Genomic DNA, 26,170 nt, shown 5'->3' on the forward strand with positions numbered 1-26,170 from the left:
CAGAACATAGTGACAATACTGGAATCTCTGTGCATAGTAAAAGAGGACTTCCACATCATGAATTGACAACAAATCCATCTGTTCCGGATAGTTCCCTATCTCCCCCCACCCCTAACCCCCCTTGCGATCTGCTGAAACTTCCCTGCAGATCGGTACACCTCATACTCTGGAGGAAGCGTGAATAGCTATCTCCCCCCAATTATCATACATTGTACATTCATCACCAGTAGGATGTATTGAAGTGATAACATATCTTGAAGTCCAACAATGATAACTCATCACGATGCAAACCTTCTAAAAAATCACTCAACAATTAACCTGGTATGCAAGTGCCTGCGGGCACTGTAAGTGGCAACTGATGCTGTGCCTCAGCGACGAGGCCATTTCATGCAGAGTCATGTCGCGCTCCCAGCTGAAGCTCTGGAGTCAGAGTTCCTTTTTAGTCTGCTGTTTCGAGCTCCTTACTCTCTGCCACCTCGGGCGTGGCGCCAAGGAGTCCGATGATCGTGACTCTGTTCCCGGAGGGAGCGATGGTTAAAACCCTCTGTCGCCCAAAATGGCCGCCGCCTCGTGGATAGTCTTGATCTGAGAAGATTTCCCGTCCCAAGTGAAGAAGAGGCCAAACGGATGCAACCATCAGTATTTAATGTTTTCTTTTCTCAAAAACTGGGTCAGGTCTCGAAGCTCAAAGCGATTTTGAAGAGTCGCTTGTGATAGATCTGCATAAATTGAAACTTCCTGGTTTTCCCAGGACCATCTTGTCTGTTTTTGCACCAAATTGGCAATCCTCTATTTAAGTGAGAAATCATGAAAGCACACTATCACGTCCCAGGGTACATTTGCCCGTCTGTCTCAGCACTCTATGCACCCGATCAAATTTTGTCGGGATTGGTTGCGATACTTCAGACTCTTCAGAGCGCAGTAAAAATTCACAGAAATGTTTTACCACTGCAGCGCAATCTTTATTTTCTTCCGTTTCTTGTGGCCCTCGAAAACGTAGGTTGCCCCTCCGGGCTCTGTTCTCCAGATCAGCAAGTTTAGAGCGCATCCTCAAGTTTTCGTCCTACAACTCTTGGCAAGCCTCTTGCATGTTTTTAGTTAGTTCAAGTTGAATATCCATGCGATTATCTAGTTCGTCCACTCTATGGCCCAGTTGACCCAGTTCTTCGTGGAAGTTATCCAGCATATCATGGACTTCCTTCTTGTAACTCTTTAAGTCCTTTCTGACGGAACAAAACCAGTTTCTGAAATCTGATCTCAGAGCCTCCGTCGCTGAAACATTAAATTCATCTTTGGGCTCTCTCTGTCCCTCTCCATTTTCGTCCTCCAGGGCGTGCTCAGGGTCTTGCGTCTCCAGCTCGGACAGCTTATGATAAGAAAATCGCTGAAAATCCACAACTTTTTTCTTCCCTGCTATCGCCCAAACTTATTCCGCAAGGTAGCTCTTCAAGAATGGTAAAGAAACTCGCACAGTGATGTTTATTAAAGTCATATTTCTGTCGGGTATGGAGGGAGTTCAGAAGCTAGGCTGCCATCCACTCGGCTGACATCACTTCCTCCCTGTACAATGTTCAATTTAAAATGTGCCACATAAAATGTTCCAGACAAAATGATCCATGTAAAATATTCAATGTAAAAATACAATGCAAAATGTCACAAATCTCAATGTAAAAATGTTAAAAAATGTACAATGTTAAAAATGTTAAATGTTTATTCGTAAATGACAATGCTCCATTGTAAAACAAGAAGTCCACTATGACAGACTCCTCTGTCTCCAATGTAAACCGGTGTGATATGTCCGATGAACATCAGTATAGAAAAACAAATAAATAATAATAGTGTGCCTTTAGTTCTCTCTCCTTTTCATTCCTTCACATTTTTCCCCTTCCAAATATAAATTTTATCTCAGTCTCTTCCTCCCTCCCAGCCTGCTAGATCCCCATTCTCTCTGTTCAATTTCATCTCGTCCCAGTCTCTCCTCACTTAGACCTCTTCCTTACAAATCTCATCTGCTCCCTCCATTCATCTATCCTTCTCTTTAGCTCCCTCCTTCTCAACACTATTCAGTCCAGAGCAAAAGGCCCAGTGACAGAAAATAGATCCCAGTAGTAGAACATAGGTGGGCAACAGATCAAAATTGACCCACAGAAATGTCACATCTGGACAGGAAAAAAATAAGAAAAAGAAACCAAATGCACAGCCCACATCCTTTCAAGCAAGCTGTTTGGGGAATTTACCAGCCTGCCAAACACTGTGTCCCTGCTGACAAAGGTATATGTCTCAGCTCATCATAAAACAACCTGGGGCTTTGAGAACTATATTGGCAGGACACACACACACAAACTCTGCTGCAGGAAGTTGAGGGGACTGCAGTCGCTACCACCACAAAAAAACAGAAAGCTTAAAATCTCTTCCCTAGGTCCTCTTCCCATGCTCTCCCATTCCATGGACCCTTCTATAGGTATCTCCAGTCACTCCCGCTCTAGAAGGGCATCATTTTCAACATTTGCCGTACAAATGGCCAGTGTAATTTTCTTGTACAGCAAACACTGAAAATGCTGCTGGTCTCAAATCAGCCAGCACCATCTGAGAAGAGACAACAGCAGGACAAATGCAATTGGCAATTGTTCCTGCCTCTTTTCAAGCTCAAGATGGGGCAAGTAATGGAAAAAGGCCCAGGAAAGGTTATTGGTTACTGTTTGTGTGTCTATGTCTCTCGCAAGAGGTAAACTAAATAAAAAAAGATTCCCTTCCTTTCTTCTCCCATACCAAGAAACTGCACCAAATATGCAGGCAGATGCAATATCGGGCACACAGGTCATCTCGCCGCTTAACACACGGTTGGATGCACTAAAATAACCCCCGATGCAAGACTGGGAATAGAGCATCCAAAACATGTGTCCAATCAAGCGCATAGCTAATAGTGCTCATCACATGCAAATTCCATGTAGATGAGTCTAGTAGCTATTATCCCGTAATGCAAAAAATTGCCGTGCATTCACGGTGCCCATTTTAAATGCTGCAAATTTAACGCCTGCCCAGGAACAGGCATTAAAGCAAGCGGCGCTCAGCTGATGAAAAAAAGAAATCCTGCTTTCTGTGATTCCTCCTATTAGAATCCTAGTGATACTAAATATGAGGAATCAAAGAAAGCAGAATTATGTCCCATTCAAAGGCTTAACAAAAAAAAAAATATATATACAATTTTGCTTTCTGTGGTTCCTCATAGGGGGAACCATAAAAAGGAGCATCCCCAGGGTCTGGCCCAATCGTAACCCCTGCCAGCAATGAGTGAAGTAGTGAATACATTAATATTAAGTGTCAGGCACTTGATATTCATTTATTTACTACTTTACTTCCTGCTGATTGGTCCTTTTTACTGACCTGTGACAGTGAATGGACCAATCAGGAACAGCCCTGCCAGTGATGGGGAGGGAGCTCTGGCCCGCTGTTCTAGACACACAGCCACTTCTCCTGGGTGCCTGATGCAGAGCGCTAGGATTGTAAATTACCTATTGAGCATCCCTTTGAGTGCGGCAGCTCATTAGCCTATTGCATCGAGGCCCAGGACAGGTGAATGTGCACACGTTTTTTATTCACCGATATTGCATCAGCCTGTAAATGTATTAATTCAAATTTTCTTAAAAACAGGTTTCCTCCAAGTGTCCCTGATCTCCGTCCACCAACCAGAGTTCCAAAAAGAGATCCTCTCTCAGCTCCTGAAGCAGGAAATAGCCACAAATGTTGCCCGTGGCTAGGGGGAATAAAAGTTTGCCCACCTCTACTATAGATCAACTCTCACCCTTTTCCACGCTACCCACCCTCAAGAGGATGAGAACAAGGGAAGGAGAAGTGGTACATGTAGGCAGCAGCAAAAAGTACAAAAAAAGAAGGTAGTCACATTTTCTACAGAACTAAAACCTAATTCTCAGCGGTGTTCACAGTACATATTTGCCAAAAACTTGGGACTTTGAGAAAACAATCATTAACCCAAGACAGTTTTAAGGAATTCAAAATTTGTCACCTTACCACATTCCTGAAATCCTCTTCCGCTTCATCCAATTTTCCTTGTTTGAACAGTAACTGTCCTCTTTGTAATCTTGCCTGCCAAGAAACAGAAAATTAACAAAATAGGCTAACCAAAAGATGTGAAAATTAGTTTTGTGCAGAGCTAGAGCCATAGCCACTCTGTGATGGGCTAACTAGTTGCATTTATGCATTCTATTCTAAAAGAAGCAAGATGCCCGGTCCTTCATTGCATAACCACCAAAGTCATCAGCTTAACAAGACAGTGGCATTTTAGATTATGCTCAGCTTACCTTCTCGTTACATAATAGAATGAAAAAGCTCTGGCCCAAAGATGGCTTTTGGCATCCACAAGTCAAAAAGTAATTTTTTGCAAGTAGGACCCTTACAAACTGCTATCAGCCTTCACCCAATACATTTGAATGTAAAATAAGACTGCTGCTAGATCTGAGAGATACCAAAAAAAAAAAAAAAAAGACTGGAACTGACTCACTGTCAATAAATACACACATTAATGACAGTTTTATTGTCTGGGCAATAAGAGAGCTTCTCCCCTCCCTCCCGAGTCAGCGTGGGATGTAACATGCTAGACAGAGCAGCCCCAGAGGATATAAATTAGCTGTTTGTCCTGAGGAGGAATAATCCTCCAAAAAAAAAAAAAAAAAAAAAAAGGGTTACAAAAGGAAGAAGCTCTCTTATTGCCCAGACAATAAAACTGTCATTAATGTGTGTATACTGTGATAGTGCTTCCCATGATGTGAGAGGCTGTAATAAAACAGGCAAGATCAGGCCTGGGTGTTTAATTATTACCAATCAGTAAACTTTTAATTTAAGACAATTATCCAGAAGTGTGACTTTACATTTGACTGACTGTTCACTGAGGTTTTTCCTATGTAGGTAGGTGTCCTTAATCCAAACCACTGAGTAGAGCCCATGGTGATTTTAAAAGTGTGTTACTCTCCCAGCATCTGTATGGGAAACCTATTGGAGATGTCTCCATCTTTACTCAAAAATCCTACCTTTAGACATCTTCATCCCGGACACCCAGCCGGTCCTGGTCCCCTTAGGTGGAAATCAGGATGGGATCTCCTAATCTTGTTCCTCCTTCCTTTATTCTCTGATGTTTTGGGGGACTTCTCTTAAGCAGAGTTGCTTACCTGTAACAGGTGTTCTCAAAGGACAGCAGGTTGTTAGTCCTCCCACATAGGTGACATCAGATGAAGCCCCAATGCACACAGATCATGCCCAGCATGCCCTATACCACATGTCCACGCGGGGTCCCTCTCCATTCTTGTAACAGACTTATAGTTAAAACAAAAAAACAGGAGAAACCCAACTCTGCAGGGTGGTGAGCAGGTTTCATGAGGACTAACATCCTGCTCTCCTCAAAGAACACCTGATACAGGTAAACAACTGCTTTATCAGAGGATAAAGATCACCAGACCTGCCTACAATGGTACCTTACACATACCCTCACCTAAACTTACCCATCTTACCTCCACAAAAGAATGAGCACTATCTATAGCAGGACCTTCAAACTGGAACGCAATGTCCCCTGACCTTCATCTGGAACCCTGCACCCAGAAATTAAAAAAACAAACAAAAAAAAAACCCCACTAAAAACCTGGCTCTTCAAACAGGCCTTTGCATAATCCCCTTCCCCCCCTTTTTCCTTCGTCCTTTCCACAGTATCTTATACAATCCTCCTGTTCAAATCCCTTGCATTGCTCACTCCTTCCCGTTGCTTGTTTTGTTCCTCTCCCTTTTGCTATTACTCACCATGTTTAATTATTAACTTTGTAAACCCCCTTTAAGGACTTCAGATGTTTTTTCCTTTTCCCATGCATAATTAATGGTTATTTTTCTACCTGTCCCATGTAAACCGATGTGATATGCAAACAAATGTCGGTATAAAAAAGCTTTAAATAAGCAGGTTGAAAGTTCTCACACATGGGTGAATCTCTAGCTACATGCTCCTCCCCAACACAAAAGAGGACCAATAGACCCCCAAACCAGGTGCCAACAGGCACCTGGTTTGGGGGTCTATTGGTTGATAACACGGGGGGGGGGGGGGGGGAAGCGGGAGAGCTGGGTCCTACACCTCAAACAGGTTCCAAAGGACAGACTGGCTGAACCTATTGTTGCGTCGGCCATCCCTATCCAGACAATAGTGAGATGTGAATGTGTGGAGAGAACTTCACATCATACCCTTGCAGATGATCTCCACAGGAACTCTCACAAGTGGGCCACCGATGCTGCCATGGCTCTGACTGAAATTTCGACAGATAACTAATTTAAAAGCAATGAAGATTATAATAACCGGAAGTGCTTAGTAGGATGGTCCCTACTATATGACATTCTAATTATACAATCTATTTTGTTGTGTATGTTTACAATATTTTTTGTGTGACCTTTTGTATATGATTTTGGGTCGCTTAGTCACATGAATCCAGCACAGGCACAATTACAAGCACCAACTTTATCATCGACACTATACATCTTTAGCTATACAGATGATCAAATTGCTTTGGCATTAAAAGATGGTATCTTTTAGAGGACTCTGAAGATAATTTTTCTGCTAAATCTCTGCTGTGCTTGTCAAGGGGATGGCCCTCTGATGAGGCAGGAAGGCCCTGGCCTGAGCCGTGTCTAGCAGGGCTCCTATGAAGTCCAAATGAGGTGACTGGCTGAGATGGGACTTCAGGTAGTTGAGAACAAAGCCTAGTGACTCCAAACACCCAGATGGTCAAGCGCATGGACATGGTGGCCCCTGCTTGAGATGCGCTCTTGACCATATGAGGGAAAAAAAACCCATGTATTCCCAGCCTGCAGAGGTGCACCAGCACCTCCACGGCCAGGCATTTTGTGAAGACTCATGGGGCTGATGCTAGCCCGAACGGCAACACCTGGTACTGAAGTGCTGTTTTCCCACCACAAATCTGAGCTACTTCCTGTGACTTCGTGCACCAGAACCACCATGATCTTCTTAGGAGGCTCCACAAACTGGAGGATCTCAAGCATTTTGTGCCTGGCATCCTCCTTCATTAACATCTGAAATGGGATGGCTGCCATCACACTCAAGAATCCTGGAAAGGTCAAGTCCTCACGCGGAGACTTCCTTTGCTCCTCTGGAGAAGGGCTTTGAGGGTCTCCCATCAGACCTAACTCAAAGGTCCTCATTCTCATTGTAAGCTAGAGGGGATGGGCCCCTAGGTGCTCTGCCTTCAGGCACCAGTAAAACTGAATGGGGGACTGCAGGCCTCTGCGTTTCCACCAGCCCCAGTGGAGTTTCCTCCTCCTCTGAGCCGGCAATGACCACCTATAGGTAATGGGAGGCCTTGGTGCCCTGCTGGGCAATGATGCTTTCTTGGGAACTGACGCCAGCTGGGTCGGTAACACACAGATAAGCACGTTTAGCTTCTCCATAAGTGGCATGAGGTCAGGTGGCACCAGGTCTGGTGCCATAGGACCTAAGCATTACAATGCCCGCTCTACCACCAGCTGGACTCTGCGCTCCAGCTCCTCTTCAAAAACTGCCAATGCCAACACTGGACTGGGAAGAAGTGGTGGCCAGATCCTTTTTGGACCCTAGGAGGTGGATCGGTGACTGGCATCAGGACTGATGGAGACCATTGCAGACCCCCAGCACAGATTGAGAACAAGCACTCCTTGCCGTGGGGGTCACTTTGGGGGCATCGCGGAGTGAGCCGGTGTATCCCCTTGCCCAGCACTGTGCATCAACGGGAACCAGTGCCAATGCTTCTTCAGCTTCCCTCTATGCATGGCCTGGTCCTTCCCGGTGTCAAGGCGCGTTCCTTGTCATCTATGTCCAAGGCCTGGGAGATAGTGGTCAGTCTCCGGTGCTCCTATCTGCCGACAGAACCGATGGTTCTGGCGATGTCTCCATATCCATCGGTGCGGCTCCTTGGTCCTTCGATGCCAATATGACCGACTTCTTTGACCTGAACAGCTGTTCCATCTTGCGAGTCGAAGCATATATGTTCCTTTGGGTTCATCTGGATGCATATGCAGCAACCCCACAAGTCATATGATGCTCCAGGCAGAGAACACACATCTCATGAGTATCAGTGATGGACATGGTCCTATGGCACTGAGTGCATCGCCAATAACCGGACGTGGCCATTTCGGATGAAACAAAAGGGGCACAAACTGAAAACGATGGCTGGAAGGCACAGAGGCACCACTGCCATGGGAAAATAGACTGCAAATGGAAACTTACCAGAATTGCTGAAAACCCTAACTAGGAATAATACTATTGGGAAGGCACCAAAAGGGATCTGGTGATGGAATAACCCACAAAAGACTCAAGAAAAAAGGTTTTCCACAAGGCCAAAAACAGCCAAAAGTGAGCTCACTCATACAGTGAGGCTTACAGCTCCGTAGAAATAAGAGAGACTGAAGACTGACCCCACATGGACGGGTGGTATAGGGCATGCTCAGTGTGTATGGTCAAAGTTCTAGGAACTTTGATGCAAGTCTTTCACATCGAGGCTCCATCTGATGATATTGCCCAGGTGTGAGGACTACCATCCTGCTTGTCCTCTGAAAAAGCAGAAGTCAGTGGGGATCAGGCTATTACCGCTGCATTGAAATCCTAGTGAAGAGGGGAGGATCCAACCCCCCACCCCTTAACTCAAGTCCAAAAAATACTTTAAAGCTTAACTGAATAAATCTTCCTAGAAGGCATTCATGCTGTCACAGGTGCTTGCCACATTCAGGTTGGGAATAGGCTCACTGGTCTTCAGCCCCCGTCCTCCAAGCACAGCCAGCAAAGATGACTTTCCCTAAGAAACAGTGTGAACCACAGTCCCTGCCAAAAACAGAACCTCCTAGCCTTCAGTATCTCTTGCATCAGGATCCATCACTGATGCTTGCCTACCTAGGGTTTAGAGTAGACTTACAGATCTTGAGTCCCCTGGTGAGAATCCTTTTGTCCCCTAAAGGGTATAGGGCATAAACAATCTACCTATCTTTTAGTGAGAAGGACCCTCAGGCAGGGAATACATGATAAGGAGTTTTGTTTTAGAATAAATACCTCAAGTAAAAGTCAGGAGGCCCTACCAGAGTGTGGAAAAAAATACATCCTTACTCTGACTGTTTCCTTAAACTGAGCCCATGATGTATTAACATGGCTGGGTTAAATTGCAGTGAAGCATCCAATCCGGATCTTAAAGGTGAGGGGTATGGATGGCTTCTTACAAATGTGTTCTAATGCAAGGACAATAACATCTGGTAGCCAAACCCAGTATGGAGTGGCACACTCTTTACCTATTTCATCCACTTATGATTTTATAAGCTATCAATCTGAAAAGTACAAATCTGTATAGCTTCATAAGGGGGGTGGGGTGGGGACATTTAATCCCCATTAGTTTTGTTGCTCTTCTCCACGCCTTTGTTTCACACCCTTCTCCTGGTTTCACTGTGTTTTTTTGTTTTTTTTTAGATGGGGTGACCAGACTTGCAAAAAAAATGCAAGATGCATTCATACCATGGCTCAGTATGAAGGCAATGTGATATTCTCCACTTCTTTTTGGATCAATCCTAACCAACTTTTTATTTCGGGTGGTTTTGTTTTTGGGGGTTTTTTGTTTTTTGTTCTTTTTACTGTTGCTGCAGAATGAGCCAAGGATTTGAATGTTTGCCTACAAGGACCCCAAGTTCCTTTTCCTGGTTGGTAACTGCTAAAAAATGGCACCCACTACAGTGTATCTGCAATTTGTATTAAATTTTTAAATTACTTGCATGACTTTTCACATATTAAAATTTCAGCTGCTATTCAGATGCCCAGTCTAGTAGTCTCACAAGATTTCCGTACAGTTTCTCACAATTCACTGCTGCTCCTCCAACAATGGCTAATCCAGGTCACAAGTATCTGGCAGATCCCATAAAGTAGATTTATTTCCTGTTACTCACTCCTAAGGATATTAAAGCAAAATTGCTTACCTTGTAATAGGTGTTATCCCAGGACAGCAGGATGTAGTCCTCACATATGGGTGACATCGGTAATGGAGCCCTATGTACGGAAAAACTTCTTTAAAAGTTTCCATGAAACTTTTGACTGGCACCAGAGTGCCTACTGAGCATGCCCAGCATGCCATGATATTCCCTGCCACAGGGGTCTCCCTTCAGTCTTGTTTTGTAGCAATTAGCGTTAGCCAAAAATAAAATAATAAAACGTCTCTGACCCAACTCCGCGGGGTAGCGGGTGGGTTTCGTGACGACTACATCCTGCTGTCCTGGGATAACACCTATTACAAGGTAAGCAATTTTGCTTTATATCCCAGGACAAGCAGGATGCTAGTCCTCACATATGGGTGATTAGCAAGCTAGAGGCTGAGTCATTTTGTAGTGAAGCAACAGTGAAGTATAGTTGTTGAAATGAATCAGCCGAAGATCACAGCAGGTTGGATGTGGAAGGAGTTGGGATTATACTGGAAACAAGTTCTTTAAGACGGATTGTCCATAGGCTGAATCTTGTCTTCCTTCTTTGTCTAAACAGTAATGAGCTGCAAAAGTGTGAAGAGAACTCCATGTTGCTGCTTTACAAATGTCCAGAATAGGTACAGAGCGAAGGTGTGCTACTGAGGTTGACATTGCTCTGACTGAGTGTGCTTTTACTCGCCCTTGAAGAGTAAGGCCTGCTTTTTCATAACAAAATTGTATGCAATCTGCTAACCAGTTTGACAGAGTATGCTTACCCACTGCTTTACATGGTTTGTTTGGATCATAGGATACAAACAGTTGACTGGATTGTCTTTGGGCTGTAGTGCGGTTTAAATAGAAGGATAGCGCACGCTTACAGTCCAAAGTGTGTAAGGCTCTTTCACCCTGGTGGGAATGAGGCCTAGGAAAGAATGTAGGTAAAACCATTGATTGGTTCAAGCGAAATTCCGTAACAACCTTAGGAAGGAATTTTGGATGTGTACGGAGGACTACTCTGTCATGTAGTTTTGGGTACTTGCCAGGTTCTTATGGCCTGGATTGGCCACTGTTGGAAACAGGATGCTGGGCTTGATGGACCCTTGGTCTGACCCAGTATGGCATTTTCTTATGTTCTTAACTTTGTAAAAGGTTCGTCTGTGACTAGCGCTTGTAGTTCGCTGACCCTTCTAGCTGATGTAATGGCTATGAGAAATACAGTTTTCCAAGTAAGGTATTTAAGGTCACAAGTATTTATGGGTTCAAATGGAGAACGCATAAGCCTGGTTAATACTACGTTCAGGTCCCATTGTATGCTTGGGGAATGAACTGGAGGTTTAATGTGAGTTAGGCCTCTCATGAATTTACTGACGAGAGGCTGTGTGGAGATAGGTGCATCTCCCACCTTGTTATGGCAAGCTGAGATTGCACTTAAGTGTACCCTTACAGATGACGTCTTAAGACCAGAGTCTGAGAGATGGTAAAGGTAATCTACGGTAGTAGCGAGGTAGTGGGGCAAGTGAAAGGATCTAAATCTTTCTGAGTGCACCACAGTGTAAACCGTTTCCATTTGTAGGAATAATTCTTTCTAGTGGAAGGTTTACGTGCAGCTATCAGTATTTGAGATATAGAGGATGGAAGGTTGAGAGGCTGTAAGATCAAGCTTTCAACATCCATGCTGTTAGGGACAGGGATTGAAGGTTGGGATGGCGCAACTGACCCTGTTCCTGAGTTATGAGATTGGGAGCTACTCCCAGGAGAATTGGATCCCTGACTGAGAGATCTAGCAGTGTGGGGAACCATACTTGTCGAGGCCAATATGGGGCTATGAGTATCATAGTCCCCTTGTCCTGTTGTAGCTTCACTAGTGTTTTGGTTATGAGTGGTATCGGTGGATACGCGTATAACAGGCCTGAATTCCAATGGCGAGCAAATGCGTCCTTTGGTAGGCTGTTCTGCTGTCGGAGTAGAGAACAGTAATTGTTCACTTTGTAGTTGAGATGGGATGCAAAGAGATCTATCGTCTGTTGACCCCAGCGTTGGAAGATCTTGGATGCTATTGCTGGGTCCAAGGACCATTCGTGCGGTTGGAACTGACGACTGAGGCGATCTGCTACTATGTTGTGGATGCCTGCTAGGTAAGTGGCCCGAAGAAGAATTGAGTGTGTCAGGGCCCAGTCCCAAATTTGTGCTGCTTCTTGACAAAGGAGATAAGAGCCTGTCCCCCCTTGTTTGTTGATGTACCACATGGCTACTATGTTGTCCGTTTGGATCAGAACAGTCTTGTGTGAAAGGCAGTCCTTGAACGCATGTAGCGCATAGCGTATAGCTCGAAGCTCCAGGAAGTTTATTTGAAAAGAGGCTTCGAGCTTTGTCCACTTGCCCTGTGTCTTTAGATGACCAATGTGTGCTCCCCACCCTAAGGTGGATGCATCTGTAGTCAAAGTTACTTGTGGAACTGGTTGCTGGAAAGGTAGGCCTTTGAGCAGGTTGTTCATTGATGTCCACCAGAGGAGTGCAGATCTGAGCTCTGGTGTGATATGAATGGGAGTGGACATTGGTTGAGTGGCTTGTATCCACTGTGCTTTGAGTGTCCATTGCAGTAGTCGCATGGTCAATCTGGCCATGGGAGTTACCTGAACTGTGGAAGCCATGTGGCCTAGAAGAATTAGGCACTGGTGAGCTGTTACCTGAAATTGGTTTCGAAGAGTGTGAGTCAAGAGGACAAGTGTTTGAGCACGGTCTCTTGGAAGAAAAGCTGTTGCTATTGCAGTATTTAGCTCTGCACCTATGAACTGTATAAGATGAGTTGGTGACAGATGGGATTTCTGGTAGTTGATGAGAAATCCCAAGGAGTGAAGCACATGGATAGTGAGCTTGAGGGAAGTGAGAGCTCCTTGTTTTGATTGACTCTTGATGAGCCAATTGTCCAGATAAGGGAACACGTGCACTCTTTGTTTGTGGAGGTGTGCCACTGCTACAGCCATGCACTTTGTGAATATTCGTGGGGCTGATGCGAGGCCGAATGGCAGCACTCTGTATTGAAAATGTTGATTCTTTACCAGAAATCGCAGGTACTGGCGATGAGGAGGAAAGATGGGAATGTGAGCGTAGGCATCTTGAAGATCCAGAGAGCAGAGCCAATCTCTCCTTTGAAGAAGAGGTAGAATGGTGCCTAAGGATACCATCCTGAATTTTTCTTTTCTGAGAAATTTGTTGAGATTTCTGAGGTCTAGAATGGGTCGAAGGCCTCCTGTTTTCTTTGGAATGAGGAAATATCGGGAGTAGAATCCTCTGCCCTTTTGAGGTCCAGGAACTGGTTCTTTTTTTTTTTTTTTTTTTATTATTTGTTTATTGAATTTTCTCAAATTAAATACAAGAATACACTTGAATAGAAAACAGGTATTGTTTTACAGAAAAGCAATATCAGGAAACAATATTTATAAACACTTCTACATTTACTCAATACCATTCAAAGTCCTCAATATTGGGGAGTTAACCAGACACTATCCAAAGAAAATTGTAAATACAGTACTTATAATAGAAAACTTATTGACTGATGCGGTGCAGTACACAAATATTTACAGAACGCTATCTTGAGAGTCTACGGGTGGAGGTTCTACCTCTAAACCACACTCAGGAGTTTTCCCTATTAGGAATTGTGACAACTGAGGAGGGTCAAAGAAAACATAAGAAACATTTTGATGTTTCACCAAACATTTACAAGGAAATTTCAAAATAAATTGACCCCCTATCTGTTGTACCATAGACCTCATTAATAGAAACTGCTTACGCCTCTTCTGCGTTGAACGAGATAAGTTAGGAAAAATATTTATTTTAAATCTCAAAAAGGTTTCTGTTCTATGCCTGAAAAACAATTTCAGTAACCAGTCCCGATCAGGCTCCAGAACCAGTGAAACTATAAGAGTAGCAGGAATTGCAATTTCTGAGTCCGATGTTTCAATTATAGCAGTCAAATCCATTAATGGCTCCATTGCTGGCTGTAATACTTCCATTCCTCCCCTTTGCTGGTTTATATCCCTTCTAGGCGTTGGCAGATAAAATATTTTAGATGTAGGTGGGATGGCATTTTCAGGGATTTTAAGAATTTCAGTTAGATATCTCTTGAACATATCCCGTGGCGAAACAAGAGGGACTTTGGGGAAATTTATAATCCTCAAGTTCTTGTTTCTAATATTGTTTTCTAGCATCTCCACTTTTAATGCTAAGTTAGCATTATCCTTAGCCAAAATACTTTGAGATTGTTGAATAGAAGTTGCTTGAACCCTAATAGTAGATATTTGTTGGTTTAAATCCACTGTTGTATTTCCCAACGATGTTATTTTTTGTTCCATTTCATTGCTTCTTTTAACTATCGGTGCCAGTTGTTTAGATATAGAAGCACGTAACTCAGCTATTGCATCCCAAATAGAGATTAAAGATATCTCACCTGGTCTTGGGACTGAGGGCAGTTCTGGAATTGTTAATTCAGTCCATGCAGACTCCTGGTCGGTTCCGAGGTTTTCCTCTCTTCCCCCGTCTCTCATTCTTCTCCTGGTTCCTTCACCCAAGATGGCCGTCGGGCTTGCGGATTCCTCCCCCACCTCGTTGTGCCCCGCAGAGAGAACCGATTGTACCACTTGGGTGCACGGAGCCTCTACAGCTATCGAGGTAGGTCTCGCATCCGCAGGGTTGCCAGGAGGCGTTCGTTGCGCCGGGCTCGATGGTGAAATAGAGCCAGGGAGAGAGGGGAGCTCAAATTCCCCTCCCCCACTCTCCAGCGGCTGGTTCCCCGGCAAAGGAGTACTGCGGGAGACGTGGGCGTCCATGGGTCCCGTGAAAGACTGCCCGGGAGAGATCGCGGGGTAAGATGCAGTCCTCTGCTTTCTTTTCCGTCCCATAAAGGTAATTTTAAGGAAAATATCTACCAAGTTCGATCAGTATTACGATCCTGGTAGCTTCAGCAAGAGGGAGCGTCCACGTCGACCACGCTTCAGTCAGCCATCTTGGAACTCCCCCCCAGGAACTGGTTCTATGGCCCTGGCTTTCAGAAGGGTGGATAATTCTGTTTGAAGAATCATGGAATGTTGATTTACTGTCCAAGATGGAAGTGGTGGGTTTTCTTTTGGAACAGTAAGAAAATCTAGTCTGTAACCGTGAGCTGTGATGGATAACACCCACTGGTCGGTGGTGATGGAGGCCCAAATGCTTTGGAAATGCGTTATTCGACCCCCTACTGGTAAATGTGGGAACGGGTTGATAAGGCTGCTGCTCTCTGGGTTGTTTCAGAAACCAGATGTAGTGGCAGTTTGTGGTGGTGGTTGTGCCCTTGCAGGCCTCTGCCTAGGTTGTTGGCGTTGAGGTGGGCGGGCTGCTCCGGGTCTATTTGCTGGGGGATAATACCTGCGTGGACGGTAGTAAGGACATCTGGTATCACGCTTTGGAACCCTCCTTGTGGAAGGCTGAGTATCCTGTGGTAGTAAGGATAATTGCTTTAGGGTTTCTGTGTGGTCCTTCATAGTCGCCACAGCTTCCTTTACCTTTTCCCCAAAAAGGTTGTCCCCCAAGCAAGGAAGATCAGCCAAGCGTTTTTGCACCTCTGGACGGAGATCAGAGGCCTTTAGCCATGCCCATCTGCGTGCAGCTATGCCTGAAGCAGAAAGTCTTGCTGCAGTCTCGAAGCAGTCATAAGTGGCTCTGACCTCGTGTTTTCCTGATTCGAGGCCTTTATGGATGACATTCTGGAATGGCTCTTGATACTGCTCAGGGAGAGAGCGAGCTAGGTCTTTAACCTGCTTCCAGAGGTTCCTTTGATATTGGTTCATATATAGCTGGTATGATGTTATCTTGGATACCAGCATGGAACCCTGAAAAACTTTGCGTCCTAGGTTATCCAAAAATCTACTTTCCTTCCCAGGTGGTGTAGATGAATGTGATTTCAGTCGCTTCGCCTTTTTCTGGGCGGATTCCACGACGACTGATTGGTGGGGCAACTGTGATTTTTGAAAACCTGGGATAGGTTGTACCAAATAAGTTTCCTCTGATCTTTTGTTGACTGCTGCAACTGATCCTGGGTGTTCCCATATTCTGTACTGAAGGTCTTGAAACACTTCATGAACAGGTACTGCCAACATTTCCTTAGGAGGATCTACAAATTGTAGAACCTCCAAGGTTTTCTGCCTTGCATCCACCTCTGTTTGTAGTTGAAAGGGGATGGTATCAGCCATATCCCTTACAAAATTTGTAAAAGAAAGGTCCTCAGGAGGTGACTTCCTGTGGTCGTCAGGTGGAGAGGGTTCTGAAAATATATCTGCATCTGATGAATATTCTGAACTGGTGTCAGTAGCCATCTCCTGTGGAGTGTGAGGAGTGACTGGTATTATGGAAGGTGCTTTAGGCCTTGCTGGTAAAAGAGGAGAGTGAGGCCTTGGAGGTCTTGGTACTCCAGAGGGGCCTGGAATAGGCTCTTCTGGTGTTTTATTTGAAAGGATATCCAGCAGAGTGTCTAATTTAGTGATAAAAGGATGGAGCATCGAGACATCCTCCACTGGCATCGGTGCAGTCATCTGTGGCACCGGTGAGGGTACTTGGGTAGGCATCGGGAGCGGTTCCCGTGGCATCGTCGGTGCCGGCGGCTTCAAGAGTGATGGTTCTCCCGGCATCGGAATCGGCATCGATGGAAGTGTCGATGGCTGTTTCGGAATCGCATCGCGCAGAGCCTGGTGCACCGCTTGACGTATGTATGAGTCAAGTTCCACTCTCATAGCTGGTGATACCAGAGCAGCTATGGAGGGAGACTGTGATGGCGATGCCGATACCCCCTCAGAGCCCTGAGGGGGTACGGAACCCGGCACCGATATCGGTGGGGATCGCCCTGGATCAGTAGGCCTCGAAGCCTCCGCACTCGTCCGAGGTATCTTTGTGGGTGAGGCCGTACCTGTCGATGGGTCTTCGGTCATCGGTGCTTGGCGTTGTCGATGCCGGTGTCGATGTTTTTCCTTCTGTTTTTCACTCCCAGAAGTGGATGCTTTCGATGACTGTGAAGGCGTGGAAGCGTCTCCAGCCTCCGGACGACTTTTCTTCAGTATTACCTGACGAACGGATCCTGATGGCGATGACTGAATGAAAGTCGATGCCTTCGGAAGCAATTGTATATTAAACAATTGCTCCATTTTTTCAGCTCGGAGATAACGGCCTTTTGAGGTCATCTCCGCACATAAATTACACGATTTTATGTTGTGATCTTTGCCTAGGCAAAGAACACATTCCAAGTGCGGGTCGGTTATCGACATATTTCGCGCACAGTTCGGGCATTTTTTGAACCCGGAGGCCATGTTGCCGGACAGCCGTCGAAGGCGATGACCAAAAAATCTCGGTACCGGCCGGAAACCGAAAGGAAAAAAAGTTACCACGGTGTTATCGAAGGGAAACCCTAGCGGTGGGATTAATTTTTTTCTGAAAAAGATAAACTTTTTTTTAAGGTGGTGAATTCACCTCAGGACTCCAATTATACCGCGATGCTAAGTGCTTCGCGGAAAAAAGAAGACTGAAGGGAGACCCCTGTGGCAGGGAATATCATGGCATGCTGGGCATGCTCAGTAGGCACTCTGGTGCCAGTCAAAAGTTTCATGGAAACTTTTAAAGAAGTTTTTCCGTACATAGGGCTCCATTACCGATGTCACCCATAATTGAGGACTAGCATCCTGCTTGTCCTGGGATAATAGCTTTTAGTCTACCTGGCTAATGTGCTATGGAATTTGTAGATTCAAGAAAGCTATTGTTATCCCTGGGAGTAAAAAGAAATATATCTACTTTATGTAATCTGACAGGCGAGTGGTGGGGGTTTGTTTTTTTTGCAAGATTTTGTATTTCACAACATGCTTAGTAGTAGGAGGGTTTTTTTGTTGTTAAATACAATTTTCATATGGTGAGATGTAGGGGAAAATACTCTGTCTCTTGTTTGAATGGTTCCATTGATACAGCGTATACGTTTACAAAACTGGAGTTACAGAATTTATATTTGGTTTGTCTTGCATATACAATGACAAAAATGAACACCACTCTTAAGCCAGGATGCAATATGTTGGGTATTCTCAAACTATCAAAATTTATTGCTAGTGTTCTTAATATTGAAGTGTGCCAAATAGCTTCTTTCTGAAGCTTGTACAGTGTAATATATACAAGCAACATATTGAGGCGAGCTTGAAAGTTTTTCAGTCAGGCACGTGGTGCATAAAGAATTAGGACCGTTTCTGTATCTTCAGGCCACATTTTCTTAGTAGTTCATTATGTTCTCTCCCCATACATAGTACAGAGTAGTTGCTTACTATTGACTCTATTAATAATGGGTTTTTTTTGTTTTCTCTTTCACCACTTAGTCTGGTTTTTGTAGCATCAAGCATTTTATTAACTGGTCTGTGAATGAATAAGTTATACTCTATGATTTATGCAAAGGCGGCATATGAGAAAGAATGACATTAATTGTACATCTAAAATAAGTCATTGCCATTGGGAGTTGGGGGCAGAACTTGGCTGGCCCCACCCAACCAAAAAGGTGCTCCACTGCTCTAGCCCTCTGATTTACTACTAATGACCTTTTTCCATTTGGAAAACTATTTAGTACAACTGTTTCCTGTCTTTGAACCAGTTACTATCCACAATAAGACATTGCCTCCTGTCCCATGACTTTTCAATTTCCTCAGGAATCTCTCAGGGGAACTTCTCACAATTCAGCGAGACTACTGACCAACACCAACCGTGGAGACCACATCTCACCTATCCTCAGGAACCTACACTGGCTACCAGTGAATTTTAGAATCCTACACAAATCAATCACTCTAATACATAAATCTATTCACCACCAACTTCAACTCGATCTCGAAATCCCTTTCAAACTACATTCTCCCAATAGACCAACGAGAGAAATTCACAAAGGAACACTGCAATTTCCCCCAACTAAAGCCACACGCCTTACCTCAACAAAAGATCGAGCCTTCTCGATAGCAGGCCCAGATATCTGGAATAACATCCCTGCAGACCTCAGATTGGAACCCTGCCTCTTAACATTTAGGAAAAAACTCAAGACATGGCTCTTCAGTCAAGCCTTCTCTGAACCCCCTGACATTCACTAGTCTGCCCTTACTCTATGCCTGAATGACAGCCTTATTTTCTGCCTGTACGATAGACCTCGATACTCCTAAGCACCTTATGCATTATCTTAACAATGGTATTATATTTATAAATTTCAGCCTGCTATAACCTATCTTTCCAGCTGATTAAGCTCCCAAGTTCTTACTCCCTGTTGAATGTAACTTTGCCTCTTCCACACCTTTGTTGACTTAAGTTAGTTGACACTACAGTTGTTTACCCTGTTCGATGTAAACCGATCTGATATGGTTCTTGTCCATGAAGGTCGGTATAGAAAAGTGTTAAATAAAATAAATAAAAATAAAAATTTAAATACACCATCACCCAGCTCACCTTTAACTACATGTTTATTCACACCTTAAAAACAAACAAAAAATCTATTAGATTTAGAAGGCAAGACACCCCTTTGTTAATGGGAAGAGTCCAGGTGGTTTTAAGCCATGCATCTATGTGGCCAGTAATTTCGTTTTTAAGGGTAGCATCTAACATTTTACCCAGCACAGACGTTGGGCTCAGTGTTCTATAGTTTCCTAGATCATCTCTGAAGCACTCTGTAGTGTATTTGGGCCTACTGTGACTGCAGGAATAGTTCAAGAGTACAAAACTGGATCAACTTAGTTATGGTGCAGACATTTACTTACAGTGCTTCAAAGATACAAGAATCATGATAGTTGTGCCTGACACAAGGTGAGCTACTAACTGGTAAACGTCTACCGTCTGGGTGTATCATGAGGTCCTACCAGCTCCCTGGGGCCTCCCCAAGCCTTTCTAGCACTGGGTTCTTATGGTAGGGTGAAGGGAATCTCACCCAGACTCCCTTGTGGCAATCTGCTTTAAGGAGGACTGGGTTAAAACCTTGAACTGGGCTCCTTAAAGTAAAATGAGGGAGTTGTTTGTACACTCCATCACACACTTTTTAAAAATTGGTATTATAATGGCCACTCTAGTCTACAGGAACTGTGGCTGTTATAAGTTACAGATTATTAGCAACAGGTCTGCAGTTTCAAGTTTGAGTTTTCAGACTCTGGGGTGGATACTATCTGGTTCTGGTGATTTGTTACTCTTTAGTTTTTCCAACCTGTAAGCCAGTGTAGTGATATAAGTATTAACAGAGCCTTCTCTCTTGCCGCACCCACCTTATGGAACTCACTGCCCCATGATATTCGAATAGAGACTTATACCCCCATTTTCAAAAAGAAACTTAAAACCTGGCTCTTTCGGCAAGCCTACTCCATTTCACCCCCTATTACATAAACCCCCATGTGAATTGTTAGATTGATATCCTGGTATGAACGCCTTTATGTCTGCTGATTCTGTACTGTGCACTTTCATGTATATAGTTCTAGTTATAATTATTATAATCAGCATCTCCCCATTGATGCTTGTTATATCTAAGGGCTCCTCCCGAAGATTATCTATATGTTACTGAGTTCACCATCTTTATTTGTTATATGTAAGGGCAATGCCCAAAGTTTTATGTTCACTGTGAACCGATACGATGTGCGAACGGATATCGGTATATAAGAAATGTTAAATAAATAAATAAATTTGATCTATTTCATTTTTCCAGTCAATAGCAGGGCTCAGCCATGCTGTCTTGGGCTGCCCGTCAAGGCCCGGGAGGCGGAGCTTCTCAAAGCCATTACACAGAGTTTAGCTCTGTGCTGCTGCGCGTGGGTTCCCGCGTAGGAAAAGCAGATTCTCCTCCATTTTTTCCGGGCGCAGGAATGCACGCGGAGCTTCGGATCTCCTCAGAATAACTTCATCAAGAGACGGAAACAAAAACAAACAAAAAAAATGCCCAGGCCATCAGGACTCAAGCCGTGTACCTGCGGCAAAATAATGTCTATAACGGATGGCCACACAGCCTGTTGTGTGTCTGGGCCCAGACCACCAACAGGCAACCTGTAAGCATTGTGGCAGAATGTCGCCCAGGGCACAATGCCAAAGGGCACAAAAAATAGAAAAACTAAAACTCGCTCGGGGCTCTTATGCTCCACCATCGGAATCTCACTCATCGCCGGGACAAGCAAAAAAACAGGCTCAGATTCAAAAGAGAGCAACCTCACTAGGCCCTTCCTCCTCAAGTGCGGGAACGAAACAGAGAGCGCTCTCAAACGGGCCCATTCTTCGATGGGGGCACCCACACCACGATTGTCGACGCAGATGCATGTGTCCAGCTCGGCGCAACCCGATGATGGCGCATACATTAAAGACGCATCCATAGACGCAGACGCATTGCTCGATGCCGACTGCGCCAAAACAGAAACATATACAGCCAATCCCGATGCATCCCATAAAGGAAGCACATAAGCAAAGGCTTAGCGCACCAGAACTGCCTAAAACGAGACAAAAGAAAAACACGGGAGACACACGCAACCTTCCATCCGAAATGGTTGTCCGAGCAAAAAACATTCTCATAAGAGAAAACACGTGATAGACCCTATACATACCTCGAGTGCCTCATCACCAGACTATCACTCAATGCATCCACAAACACACCAGTTTTCACCTGTAAGGTCCAACTCTGGTCGAGGTAGAAATGCGCCATCACATTCGGAATCTGAGGATGAATGGGTGCAAGTTTCCTCCCATTCATCAGATTCCTCATCTTCATCCTTACAAAATATTCTCAGATTTATCCTCAGTGTCTCACTCTTACAGGAACCAATCCATAAGAGAAGGAGACTAGAAGGTGTGATACCACCACAACCTGCCAACCAGAACCGCTGGATTCAGATATCCTACTAGCAGCCATACCTCGAACAGTTGCGCCCAGAGGGATACCTCCTCAGATGCTGGACATAACACAAGCGATAGCACAAATTTCCTCCATGCTAACTGGACTCTTTAGTTCGATACAATCCTCCCTTCAGCTTCCTCAGCTCCCACCACAAAGTCCAGAGAGGTCTCCATCACGTTAGAGGGAACAATCTCCTCAACTACCCAGAACTACTTCTCCACGGTCAGCCAGGTCCTCGCATAGTACCTCAACAGCCAATCTCTTCACCATCTTCCCCTGCCCTCCTCAACAGGATACCCATCAGATCCTGCTGAGGAACCACAAGAGCCATATTCACCGCCGGAAGATCTTACCTACCCCAAGTTTATTGACAAAGTGGGTTCAGCTCTACACCTAGAGATACAAAAGATACCAGACCCTAGGTTCGAAACACTAGGGCTATTAAAGATATTTGACCTTCCCACGGAGCCTACTAGCCTTCCATCACACAAGGTCCTAGATGCAATGCTAGAAAAATCCTGGGAAAACACCTTTTAACATCACACCGGTCTCTAGAAAAATAGACGTTAAGTACAAAATGAAACAAACAAACAGTCTCAATTTTACACATCCCCACAATTACCTCACCAATCTATAGTGGTTGAGTCTGTAATGCAACGGGCCAAAAAGACGAGAACACACTCTAGCGCCCCACCAGGGAGAGACCACAAGTACTTGGATGATTTTGCCAAAAACTCCTTCCAGTCATCAATGCTGGGAGCTCATATCGGCCAACACCAGTTCTATATTGTCCAATTTGTACGAATGTTTTCAGCAAGTTAAAACCTTAATACCAACCTCCGATTCAACATCAGGTCCCCCTCAACCAATACAGGATATGGAAGAGGATTTACGCCACCTTCTAAGGACAGTGTATGAATCATTCGAAACATCTTCCCGAAATTCCGTGTTTGCAATAGCTGTCAAAGAATTGCACGGCAGGCCTAGAGCCCAAAGCACACAGGGACAAACACCTGCGTCTACTACCAAGACTCCAGCGTGTCTGAATTTAGCAAGGCCACCACCACCCAATATAATAGTGGGCAGAATAACATCATTCTTCCATGCTTGGACACACATCACGTCCGACCGCTGGGAATTAGATATAATACACCTTCACTTTTCATCCAAACCACCCCTCCCCTCCCTATCCTATGCCAAAAGGAGGAAGAAAGAACTAATTAGAATCAGCACAGGAGATCACTCAACTACTCAAACAACGTGCAACACGAAGCTTACCCCACTCATCATGGGGCGCAGGTTTCTACTCCCCATATTTCCTCATTCCCAAGAAGGCGGGAGGTCTACATCCTATCTTGGACCTGCACGAACTGAACAAGTACCTAGTGAAAGAAAAATTCAAGATGGTTTCCCTAAAATCCATCCTTCCCCTCCTCCAATCCAATGATTGGATGTGTTGAGTAGATCTGAAGGATGCATATACTCACATTCTACTTGATAGTGATACCTGTGCTTCCAGTTCAACAGCCAGCACTACCAATACAAAGTACTTCCATTCGGCCTATCTTCTGCACCCAGAGTTTTCACAAAGTGCATGGCAGTGGTGGTGGCCCACCTAAGGAAACAAAGATACAAGTATTTCCATACCTGCACGATTGGCTTCTAGTAGCATTAGACCCGAAAAAAAACTTCTTCGTTCCCAAGTTCAGACAATACAAAGTCTCCAAAGATTGGAGCTGGTTGTCAATTTCAAGAAATCCAACCTCACCCGTCTCAATCCCTTCAATTTATTGGTGCTCAACTAGTAATGTATCGAAGCAGAGCCTTTCTTCCAAGAGACAGAAGGCTCACACTCAGGAAACTGTTACGAGGGCTACAGAAAACAGCAAAGCCGACAAAACGTCAAATTCTAACTGTCCTGGGACATATGTCTGCAGTCATATACACGGTCCAAAATACTCGACGCCACATATGCAGACCACAGTGGGGTTTGAAGAGACAATGGTCGCAACACCATCAAACCACTGTCACGAGTTATATTACTAACTCATGAAATGACTATGGATATAGACTGGTGGTTACGGAAATGAACGCTCACCAAGGGAGCTCTTTTCCCGAACACTGCCTCACAATGCAGTACTCACAACGGACGCTTCCCACAAGGGTTGGGGAGTCCATCTCGAAACTCAAGGTCGATGGTCCCAGTGAGAGACCACATTCCAAATAAACCTACTGGAACTCAGAGCCATCAGGAATGCCCTCAAAACATTCTTTCTACAATTGCAGGGCAAACAAGTCATGATTTACACAATCAGGTAGCCATGTTTTACATAAACAAGAATGGTCAGGTTCATGGACCCTTTGCAGGGAAGCGATCCTCATTTTAGAATGGGCAACGCAACACCTAAGACATTGTAAGACATTTACTTGTCATTGTTATTGTTGAGAATGTAAACCGAATTGATCAATAATTCTGTTATTGGAAAGTCGGTATAGAAAAATGCTAAATAAATAAATAACACTCCATTCACCTCCAAGCAACATATCTACTGGGTATAGTCAACACTCCAGCGGACAGATTCAGCCCCATCTTCCATCCACACAAGTCGTCTTTACAACAAGTCGCAGAAAAGATTCTCAGCCTCTGGGGGACACCATCCATAGACCTGTTCGCCATGGACCACAACAAAAAGGTACCACAATTTTGTTCACTACTGCACAGTCCCCCCGGATAGCGCAAGATGCCTTCCTGATTCCTTGGATGGAAAAGCTAATGTATGCTTTTCCATCGATTCCTCTTCTAACTCGAACAATTCAGAAGTGCATACAGGACAAGGCAAACCTTATCTTAATAGCACCAGCATGGCCCAGACAACCGTGGTACACTTACCTACTCAGACTATCAATAGACAATCCACTTCAACTGGATGACCGCAGCAACCTCCAATCGCAAGAACAGGGTTCTCTACTTAACTCTATGCACAAGTCATTACACCTGACAGCATGGAGATTGAATAGACATTACTAACAGAAATGGGCATATCCTACAGCGTACAAGACTTCATACTGGCAGCCAGAAAACCTTCCACATGATGTAATTACCACATCAAATGGAAAAGATAGGCCACCTGGCGTTTAAAAGCAGCATTTCGACCCACGCCAATGTCCACCAGAATGCCTACTAGAATACCTACACACACTCACTTTACACAGCGGGTCTTGCAACAGCTTCAGTGCGTGTACACTTAAGTGCAATCGCAGCTTTGCACGCACATCATAATGGTCAATCAATCTCCACTCACCCAATGGTTTGTGTTTCATGAATGGCCTCTCCCACCTTCGGCCCCCAATCTCCAAACCTCCAATTCCATGGGACTTGAACATCGTGTTGGAACAGCTCATGTTGCCTCCATTCGAACCCATGGACACTTCTCACATAAAATACCTTACGTGGAAAGAAGTATTTCTAGTAGCTGTGACTTCAGCTTGAAGAGTGAGCGAAATTCAAGCCTTAGTACATTGCAGTCCATATCTAGAATTCTACCATCACAAGGTAGTTCTTTGCACACATCCCTCCTTCCTACCGAAAGTAGTTTCTTCCTTCCACCTTAACCAATCCATTGAACTTCCAACATTCTTTCCAAAACCACATCACAAAGAGAGAAAATTACACACTTTGGACTGTAAAAGGGCGTTAGCCTACTACAAGAGCAGAACTTGCACAGAAGCTAAACCATCTCAATTTTTCCTCACCTTTAATCCTAATTTTCCAGGCTTACCGGTGGCCAAGAGAACCATATCTAGCTGGATTGTACAGTGCATACAATTTTGTTATGAAAAGAGAGGAATCCAACTCTCTTCAACACCAAATGCCCATCAAGTGAGGGCAGTAGCCACTTCAATTGCCCATCTTAGACAATTTCCGCCTTTCGATATATGTAAGGCAGCAACGTGGTCATCTCTACATACCTTCACATTCCATTATTGCCTAGACCAGCAATCATCAGAAGATGACAAATTGGGCAGGGCAATACTCAACAACCTTAAGTGAGCAGTCGTTGCGGGCTGTCCACACTCCGCAAAGAACATCCTTACAAGTGACATGCGTGACTATCAGCTTGGGACTCCAAAGACAGCATGGCTGATTCAGCCCTGCTATCGACGGGAAAAGCAAGTTTGCTTACCGTAAATGGTGTTTCCGTAGATAGCAGGATGAATCAGCCATGCTGACCTGCCCACCTCCCTGGACAGCCACGCAAAAGGACACAAAGTTCATCTATTGCTATATTACAGACTGAGGAGAATCTGCTTTTC

The 26,170-nt window shown here is 44.5% G+C and overlaps 1 protein-coding gene across 1 annotated transcript in view; it reads right to left on the reverse strand.

Annotated features, from left to right (window-relative positions):
- The window catches only part of DNAJC3 (DnaJ heat shock protein family (Hsp40) member C3), a 401,955-nt gene that overhangs the window by 298,683 nt on the left and 77,102 nt on the right, over positions 1-26,170 (reverse strand). The window contains 1 exon segment of the mRNA XM_029604719.1: positions 4,030-4,104. Within this exon segment, the coding sequence (XP_029460579.1) occupies positions 4,030-4,104 (75 nt within the window).

This window comes from Rhinatrema bivittatum, chromosome 5 (genome assembly GCF_901001135.1).
Source record: "Rhinatrema bivittatum chromosome 5, aRhiBiv1.1, whole genome shotgun sequence".
NCBI lineage: Eukaryota > Metazoa > Chordata > Amphibia > Gymnophiona > Rhinatrematidae > Rhinatrema > Rhinatrema bivittatum.